The sequence below is a fragment of the Diachasma alloeum genome, unplaced genomic scaffold (assembly GCF_001412515.2).
Source record: "Diachasma alloeum isolate Michigan unplaced genomic scaffold, Dall2.0 Dall_scaffold_00873, whole genome shotgun sequence".
Lineage (NCBI taxonomy): Eukaryota > Metazoa > Arthropoda > Insecta > Hymenoptera > Braconidae > Diachasma > Diachasma alloeum.
The window spans coordinates 109,762-119,639 of record NW_021680994.1 but is presented as its reverse complement, the minus strand read 5'-3'; the positions used below and the strand labels follow the sequence as shown (position 1 = coordinate 119,639).

Here is a 9,878-nt window from a genome sequence, read left to right as displayed (position 1 = left end):
AATAATTTTGAAAAATTAAGATTCGTAAAGTATCTTAATCATAAGATACATGTGCTGTCTGAAATTCAGTCACATTTGTCTACTTAAAAACTGTGACATTTCCTACTTAAAAAATGGGACAAATGTATCTTAAATTCAGTAAGGACTTTTTGTAGTGTGGGATTTTCTATGAATTTTTTGACCTACGTGTCAATAATAAATATGTCGAGAAAAAGGAAAAAACTTTTAGATCATTAGATTGTGCATTCATTATACTATTGATTATAATACGTTCGATTTTACATTCCTGACAATTATTACAAAATGCGAGGAGCTACCGTATTGAGAACCCCTTTCCGGTTATCGACAAATTTATGCTCGGGCCCTACCATACCAACAGTTCCGTACGCTCCATCGTAGTCCATGCGCCACCGCTACGTATTTTGCTGTTGAACACTTTACATTGGCCCTGCTCATCTTCTCTATAATCTCTGGTCGAAACGTTTACATTGCCGTGAGAGATCTCCCTTATTATCTCTGTTCCTGATCCACTGAAAAGTGGGTAGCCCCGTGGCGCTATTAGTTCGTGAATTGGTCGAAAAACTCCCTAATTTGAAATGGTTCACATTCCGAAAAAATTCCCTTCAACCAAATAAGATACGAAAACAACATGGCAGTTCCAATTTACTAAACTTCCAATTCCAATCTATTGAGTGACACTCAAATACGTTTGTGTAAAAGTTGCTACTTTTTTTTATCAAATATAATTGTACTCATGAATTATTTTCCATATTAAGGATTAATATAAGTCGACGTGATTACTTTTCGAAACTTTCGTTTTTCTTTGGGACAGAAGAGAGAAACAGTTGCTTCGCGCTCGCCGCTCTCCTGACAGCACATGCAGCTTCTCTCCATTTGCCACATTCTGGAGCCAGAAACCTTGAAAATAAGGTTTATATTTTTTTCACTATAATATGGTAGCTCAAATCAAGAAGAAAATTTATTTTGCCTGTTTTCACGAGATGTGTAAGTGATTGTCAATGTTTCTTTTTTATTTTGTCTCACTATTAAGAATATTCTTCGAGTTTTTTTTTCCAAATGTGACGAGAGAGAGGGGCGAGAGGTTCTCTTCAACGCTAATTTATTTATTCAAATTTCCGTGTAGCTTTCAATCTTCTATCTTCCTCAACATTAAAGCTTCCTAATTTAAAGCCCATTATTACATTGTTACACACTATTTCATATCATTTCTTCACGGATAGCTGTATACGAGTGATTTTATATACTTTTCAAAAGCAACATCATGACTAAAAGAGATATGGGTATTCATCAATTTTAGTCTTACCTGTATGTAGCTACTACAACGTCCATGGCAGATGAAACTCGGGATTCGTCTGGGTAGGCATCCATTAGCTTTGAGTACGTGTAACATCTTCGTCATCTTGCACTCATCTACTCCAACCAAAGCCTCAACTTCTCGTTGCAAACACCAATGGAGCACACTGAAGACTACTGATTTACAAGTAACGGATGAAATTATTCCAATGGTAAATAATTAAATAGAATTGAATAATGAATTTAAATAGCAGCACTTCGTAGACAATTAAAGTAGGCATAACTTATAATTTTGTTTCAACAATGCAATTTCTATTTCTTATTAGACTCTAGGGTGAACCTTCCACCATTCTAAAAAATGAAATTCTTCAACTATCAGTGATTGAACGAAAGAGATTTGTTAATAACTCATGAAGTTTTTTTTTGAGAAGAGTACGTAAATTGGTTTGACTGGATGTTTCGCCCTATTTACCAAGGTAAAGAAATGTTGCCCAGTTCGTCGGATACATCTTTCGAGTATCATCAAAACGGGTACTGTGCTAAGAGTCTAAGATGCAGGGTACTTTTATACCCAAGGGTGAGCTCCATTTACGAGACATGAAACCCGGAGGGGAAAAATAGTGGGAATTCTTGTACTGGTCATCAACCCCATTCGTCAACCTCCCCTATGTCTACCACTTTTTTTCATTAACTAGCGACTTATCATATACTTAAATTATATTTGTTAGTCTTTAAACACATCCTACGAATTATCAATTATTTTTTCCAAAATTCATTATGTGTAAAAATTCTATAGAATTAGAAAAATAAGACAACAGACAACTGTTGATTACAAGGGCTTATATTAGAAGTGATGTTGTTGAATTTATGGCTTGAAGCAACCGCAAATTGCAAAGAGCAGTTGTGAAGCGTTCAGGTTCGGCCACCCAGCTGGTTACTAGCAGTAAAGTGTTTAATACCCTCACCGTGTTGACGATTATAGTGAAGTCAGCCAACATCGATTAGTAATTCAAATTTTTATATCGAGTCAACAACTTCACTCAATTTTTTTTATTAATTAGTTTAGGTTTCTGAAAGAAACAAAAAAAAAGTAGTGGATAAATCAAGAGGTATAATCAATTTTACGATAATGTGATTTTTTTTCCGGAAATGTATTAATGAAAATTTCAGTTCGTCTCATACATTTTGCATTTTATTCAATCAATCAATTGACATGATACATTTTCAATAAGGTTCAACAATTTTGGTAATGTTCATTCTGCGTCAGATTGGAATTTATCTGGAGAAATCTCCACATTTAAAGCATTCGCAGTCAGCAGGTTCTCGTAGTTTTATCTCCATAGTGGCAGTTTCTGACTCCACCAATTTTATCCCGTCTGGACTGTAGCAGTGGTGTAATATAATGTTTCTCTCTTTAAGGTAACTCTCCCGACAACAGTAGCAATCCTGAATAAGCCAGAAATTATTTAAGAATGCATCATAACTATGCAACATTGATTTATTTTTCAAAACTACCTTCAAAAATCCTGTTGCTGTCATGATACTAGGCTGGACTTGCGAGTTGCAGAAACCTTCACATTTTGTGACAGATAAATCGTCTGAACAAGTTCTGAGTAGAATTCCACCTTCATCAAATTCTTCTGCAAATAATACAAAAAATTTTATTTCTTTTCGAGTTGTGTCACGATTTCTTAAGAATAGAAATACAATGATAATTTTTGCAAATACCTTTCGTTACATGGATATCAGACATAAGCGTTTCACAGGTATCATCCACCTTCTGACTGATAAGAGTTCCCAAAACCATTCCAGACCCAATAATAGAGAGTACTGAAATTCGGAACATTATTTTGTTCATATCTACTAATGAAAAAAACTGCCCAAAGCTAAGATAAGAATGAAAGAGCGAAATACTGTCCTCTGCCTTTTATACAATACCTTCCCACCTCGGAAAACCCTCAAGAGGTACAAGAACTCCTGCCAGGACGTAATAGCCTCAACCATAAGCACTTTTCCAGCTCCCCTCTCCCTCTTTTCTCCATAACCATTGATTTGAAGTAGTTCGTTTTTATTTTACAAAATCCTGCGCATCTTCGATGGTGTTTCTGTTTCATTTATGAGCAAATCTGCCAATTTTGTATACACCGGGAGAAAAACGACAAAGTTCTTAAACAAGTCTTACTTGTGCCAAGAAAATAGTTTTTTGAAAATTATCAAAAAAGGTTTGTTTTGTGCCAAATGTGTAGAGAGTGCATCGGAATTAAAAATTTTGTCGCAAAAATTTATTTAGTAGTTCAAAAAAAATTGTATTCTCTGTACACGCAAGAAATGTCATTTCTAGCACTACTCCTTCGTTATTCGATACTCCCATACATATTTTGCTCCCGAGAAATCTTTGTTTTATGCGAAACAAGGGATAGTTGTTTTTTGTTCCGACTGTCTAATAATCACAGATAACAAATGAACTCTTAAGAGGGCACGAGAGTAATGTCGCATATGCACCAGCGACGGTTGCAGGGTCCCTAGACGACCGCCATTTTCCCTAACTTTAGGATTTATATTCAAATTTATTATTTTCAATTTCTAAGTTAATTCATCGAGATGTTTTTTAATAATTTTTAAAATAGAGAAATGTTTAAGTTTTCATTGAACAAAGACTCGGGAAAAACCCAAGAACAGGAAAAGAGCAATAAACTGGGGAATGTCCCAACATCCTCAGACCACCCGGAGGTTAATCCCTTTCAAGTACCTCTTTTTTCTTATATGATGAGTTTTTCGAGTGCAATTTGACCCGTCGGAGTCAAAAAACCTTTCTTGAGAGAGTTTATTTCTTTCCCAAGAAAACTTTGGAATTTCCCTTGTTTTCCCCAACATGTGTGGGTGAGGCCCTTTGTTTGGGTCACGTAGGTCCGAGAGTTTGGGGCTGGGTTAGAGCGAACGGTTGTGGGGGTGTAAGACCAACCCCATCGACCAAGTCCAAGGACATGATTGGCTCCCCACTCCTTCGAGTGGGATGACTTTTTCGCGCGTTAGACTTAGAATAATTTTAAGACTAGAATTAACAGCAGATCCACCACCTACGTGGACTAGTGAAGATCTAGAGATCTTCTCCTTTGAGTTTGTGTTCAAAGTTTCTATTTGTTATTGTCAACAAAAGTCAAAGTGCAAATATATTCATTATAATTTTATCTTCTACATAAATCCAGTGTTTGTGTACAATTATTTAAATAAAACCCGCACTTGTGCAGCAGAGTGCTTTAGCACTCCATGGGCAACGGACCCGCCATCTATATTACAAAATAACCAGCTCGGGACGTAACAATTTTGGTGACAGCGGTGGGATAAAAAAATAAAAGGACATTATAAAATTTTAAATTTAAAAAGTGCCGGCTGACAAGTGCGTGAATCGAACTGAAAAGTGATAGAGTAAAAATTATTTCGTTTGAAAATAATCAAAATTCGGACTAGTGATTGAGTGAGTGAAAGAAAAATAATAATAAACATTCTGAAAAACTTTTGGTGGATCTCCGCTCATTCTAAAATCATAAAAGTTTGAATTTATGAACACTCAGTGACAGTGAATCAAACCTCGCCTCATTTTATGAAATCAATCTAATATTTTAAATAATTACAATACTTATTCATCGCGCACCTCTCTTTCTTGGGTTGTTTGAGTACGGTTTTCCCCTTGAACGTCGGGCAAATGCCAGAGAGAGTGGTTTCAATGACCGTACATTGTCATTGCCGTTGAAATCACACGCGTTAAAGAGGCTTTAATAATAAAATCACTGGATAAAATTAAAATACGGCGACCGAAGACTTGGAGACGAGAATTCAACCGAAAATCAACCGGAGAGGAGAGCGGCCAGGAGCGAGGAGACGACATCGGCGGAGTGGACAACGGAAACCAGGCGAAATGTGCAGTGGTCTAGCAGTGCTGGTGTGAATAAAATATAGACAATAAGTGAAATTTGGATTAAGATTAGCCAGGGATCACAAAACGTAAGTCATCAAAAATTCCAATTCAATATGTCGCGCCGAAATTTAGGTGTACAGCCGAGTGGTAGTGGCCAATTTGCGATAGAATTCTTCGAACCTGAGCCTCGTTCACAGGAAATTACCCTCACATCCTCATCAGATTTCGTTGTTCATCAACTTACCCATTCACAACAACAAATGAATCAGATTTCTCGTGTCAACCCTCGGACCATTCTTCCAAATTCAGTGCACTCTTCTGGGAGTGATTCACCCCGTATTTCTAATCCTTCAAGCGACAATTCACTTGTCGAAATTTTTGATTCAGAACCGACTCCTCGTACTCGATCAATTCCCCAGAATCAGTCATATTTGTCTTTGAAATTGGCTCTTGAACTGGTTCCACGATTTGATGGGAAAGTTACAGAACTCAGTAATTTCTTGAAACAATGCAAAATATCACATTCACGAGTGAAACCGTCTGATCGTTCAAATCTCGTTGCGCTAATTTACAGCAAAATCCAGGGACATGCAAAACAACTCATCACGGGTAGAAAAATGCCAGACACTCTCAATGAATTAATCGGTTTATTAAAAAATACATTCGTACGTTTCTTTGACATTGATCGTGTTAATGACGAATTACGCAGACTTACTCAGAAGGACAATGAGGAAATCGAATTTTTCGGGGCTCGAATTTTAGAGGTTTTGAATCGAGGACGTGAGGCAGCCCAAGAACAATTTGATGATACGCAGGTTATCGGTGTAACTACCCTTCTCGATAACTCCGCCATTACATGTTTTACACGCGGGTTACGGGATCAATTAACTAGCACTCTTTTGGCTAAAGAAAAACCTTCCTCCTTGCAAAATGCGATCGATATTGCCACCAGAATCGAATTAGAGAACGGAGAACGTGCTCGTCATTTGCAAAAGGTCCCTCCTAAACAAAATACACTCCAATCGAAAATTTACAACACAAATTACACATCAGATAGTTCTCGTGAACGACAAACTCGACGTGTCAATCACCATCATCAATCACAATACAGGCATGATCACAGACGCGACGGACGAGAACGCGAAAGACATTATCAACCCGACAGAAGACCCCAACATCATCGTAATCATAATTCTCATGAGAACCGTCGATACAACTCCTCCAATTATCACAGAAATCAAAGAGACAACTCTAATAATTATTTCGGGAATCGCAATAATCAATCTAATTATTACCATAATCAGAGAGAAAGAGAAGATCGCGGAAATCGGGGTAATAATTATCAGAATTTAAACTCAAAGGGCGCTCCGCCGGCCCACAACGCGCGGGGCGAAATCCTCATTGCCCGAGCCGAGCCCACAGAGTCTGTTACAATGCCGGAAGTAACGGAATCGGAAATCTCCCCATAATTCCCCTGAATAATCTCCCGTTGATTAAAGATAATTCTCAATTTTTGGTTGATACTGGATCACAATTAAATTTAATAAAACAACGGGCATTAAATTCAGCAGCGATTATCAATGAAAAAATTAAATTCAGTGTCACAGGAATAGGTTCTGGCATGTTACATACACTCGGTGAGGTAATTATTCCGGTAGAAAATACGAGCATCCAATTCCAAGTAGTGACAGATACTTTCCCAGTCAAAGCCGATGGAATTCTAGGCATTCAATTCCTTACGAAACAGGAAGCGGTCCTTCATTTCAGGAATGAATGTCCTAGTAGTTTACGTTTGGGTGATAAGGAATTTTCATTCGATACTCACCTCTTTTGAGCTTCCCCCTCGAACTAAAAAATTGATTGATTTACCTGTCAAAAATCAAGATAGGAAATCTGGTTATATTTGTAGGATTAATGCTGGGCCTGGAGTTTATTTAGGCCAAGTATTGGCTTCACAAAAAGGTGGAAAAGCAAAAATCTTCGCTATTAACACCACCACGAGCCATGTCACTCTTACCCTTTCTCCCGTGGAATTAGAGGACTTCGACACAGTGCCCCCAACCCCTGAGAAAGCTCGTGTCAATGACCCCATGCGTAAGAATGCGAAAGAAGTCGCCCAAAGAATCGTTCAGTTGATGAAACTCCTGAAGTTATCGCATTTAAACGAAAATGAGCAAACGAGTGTTCTCGCAAGACTTTCTCAATTCCCTTATCAATTTTATCTACCTGGAGATAAATTAGGTACCACGACAGCTGCGAAACATACGTTGTTCACGACTGATGAAATTCCCATCAATACCAAGCAGTATCGTTTCCCAGCTGTACATAAAGAGGAGATAAAAACCCAAGTTAAAGGTCTTTTGGAGAATGAAGCAATTTCGCCATCTAAATCTTCATATAATTCTCCCGTATGGATCGTTCCTAAAAAACCCGATTCTTCAGGGAAACCTCGATGGCGGATAGTGATTGATTATAGGGCACTTAATTAAAAAACAATTAGTGACGCTTATCCTCTTCCAAATATTACTGATATCCTTGATCAACTAGGCGGGGCAAAATATTTTAGTACTCTCGATTTAGCTTCAGGATTCCATCAAATTCCCGNCTTGATCAACTAGGCGGGGCAAAATATTTTAGTACTCTCGATTTAGCTTCAGGATTTCATCAAATTCCCATGGATGAAAAATCCAAACACAAGACGGCATTTTCCACTCCCTTCGGTTTTTTCGAGTTTAATAAAATGCCTTTTGGATTAAAGAATGCTCCAGCCACATTCCAGCGCATGATGGATCAGGTTTTATCGGGACTCCAAGGTATCGAACTCTTTGTTTACATGGATGACATTGTCATTTATGCTAGCTCTGTGGAAGAACACGCGTGAAAATTGAAAACATTATTGGCACGCTTACGAGATGCAGGTTTAACTCTTCAACCCGACAAGTGTCATTTTCTCCGCCGTGAATTAGTTTATTTGGGTCATCAAATCACGGATAAAGGTGTCCAACCTGACCCAGAAAAGATTAAAGCCGTAAAACATTTCCCAATTCCCAGAACTAGAAAAAACGTGAAACAATTCCTTGGTCTCGTCGGATATTACAGGCGTTTCATCAAAGACATGGCTAAAATAGCCAAACCCCTGACATGTTTATTGAAAAAAGAGAAAAAATTTATTTGGGATGATTCGGCAAACCAGGCGTTCGTTAAACTTTGCGATATTCTTTGCTCGGAACCTCTTCTACAATTCCCGAAATTTTCAGAACCGTTTTTAGTGACGACTGACGCTTCTAATTATGCAGTAGGTGCTGTATTAAGTCAGGGACCCATTGGTAAAGATCTTCCCATCGCTTATGCTTCTCGAACGTTGAAAGACACAGAAGTTAATTATTCTACAACCGAGAAAGAGCTATTAGCCATAATATTCGGTGTTGAATATTTTCGTCCTTATCTGTATGGTCAGCAATTCACCCTCATCACTGACCATCGTCCTCTCGTTTGGTTGCACAATGCAAAAGACCCGATGTCTAAATTAATGCGTTGGCGTATTCGTGNGATTGGATTCGCTTCGGTATGTTCTCCTATAACACTTCCGTTCATGAAGGCACAGGATTCACTCCTCATGAACTCGTATTCGGTGTCAAGGCTATCATGCCCTCTGAATTCGCAAAAGAACAGATTCTTCGAACTTACGTGCAATATCTTGACGACTTATTCATCAAAATTACTACCACTCAGGCTACTGCGGCAAGGAATTTAGAAATGGCTAAAGAAAGGAGTAAGAAATATTATGACAAAAATGTTAATGCACATGAATTTCACGAAGGAGATTATGTTTACTTAAAAAAGGAACCAAAGACTTCGAAATTTGATTATAGCTGGACAGAACCTTATGAAATAATTAAAATGCACGGGAAAATTAACGCAGAAATAGCTCTAGACAAAATTAAGCGGAAAATAGTTCATACTAATAAACTAAAATTAGCATTTATAAGACCAGATGATATGGCTGATGATTGAATTAGGAATTATCAATTAAGAAATATCTATTAATAAGAAACTCTTCATTGTATATATAGTTGTATTGTACAGTTCCAGATTTAAATAACAGGATTAGAAATGATTATCCATAGATATTTAGTTAGAAAAAGCTGTTTATTAAACATCTTTTTAAGTAAGGGGGAAGGTGTCGCATATGCACCAGCGACGGTTGCAGGGTCCCTAGGTGACCGCCATTTTCCCTAACTTTAGGATTTATATTCAAATTTATTATTTTCAATTTCTAAGTTAATTCATCGAGATGTTTTTTAATAATTTTTAAAATAGAGAAATGTTTAGGTTTTCATTGAACAAAGACTCGGGAAAAACCCAAGAACAGGAAAAGAGCAATAAACTGGGGAATGTCCCAACATCCTCAGACCACCCGGAGGTTAATCCCTTTCAAGTACCTCTTTTTTCTTATATGATGAGTTTTTCGAGTGCAATTTGACCCGTCGGAGTCAAAAATAACCTTTCTTGAGAGAGTTTATTTCTTTCCCAAGAAAACTTTGGAATTTCCCTTGTTTTCTCCAACATGTGTGGGTGAGGCCCTTTGTTTGGGTCACGTAGGCCCGAGAGTTTGGGGCTGGGTTAGAGCGAACGGTTGTGGGGGTGT

General features: G+C 37.7%; 3 protein-coding genes across 7 annotated transcripts in view; 1 reads left to right on the top strand and 2 right to left on the bottom strand.

The window, feature by feature from the left end:
• Positions 1–448: 448 nt before the first annotated feature.
• LOC107045091 (bursicon) lies at positions 449–1,823 on the bottom strand. The gene is made up of 4 exons (XM_015267226.2): positions 1,787–1,823; positions 1,325–1,488; positions 802–918; positions 449–530 (listed from the first exon to the last, which is right to left on the bottom strand). Exons 1-4 carry the CDS (start codon positions 1,821–1,823, stop codon positions 462–464), a joined length of 387 nt encoding a protein of 128 aa, XP_015122712.2. The 3' UTR covers positions 449–461.
• The window catches only part of LOC107045088 (zinc finger CCCH domain-containing protein 10), a 103,080-nt gene continuing 93,847 nt past the window's right edge, over positions 646–9,878 (top strand). For 2 of the 5 annotated variants that reach the window (XM_015267220.2, XM_015267222.2), the window contains exons 1-2: positions 646–930; positions 1,335–1,526. The gene's annotated coding sequence lies outside the window, so the exon portion shown is untranslated. Of the gene's footprint in view, positions 1,006–1,318; positions 1,527–9,878 lie in introns of all 5 variants that reach the window. The other 3 variants (XM_029126590.1, XM_029126588.1, XM_029126589.1) reach the window with 3 other exon arrangements.
• On the bottom strand, positions 2,485–3,644 carry LOC107045090 (partner of bursicon). The gene is made up of 4 exons (XM_015267224.1): positions 3,253–3,644; positions 3,043–3,144; positions 2,830–2,954; positions 2,485–2,760 (listed from the first exon to the last, which is right to left on the bottom strand). Exons 2-4 carry the CDS (start codon positions 3,119–3,121, stop codon positions 2,590–2,592), a joined length of 375 nt encoding a protein of 124 aa, XP_015122710.1. The 5' UTR covers positions 3,122–3,144; positions 3,253–3,644; the 3' UTR covers positions 2,485–2,589.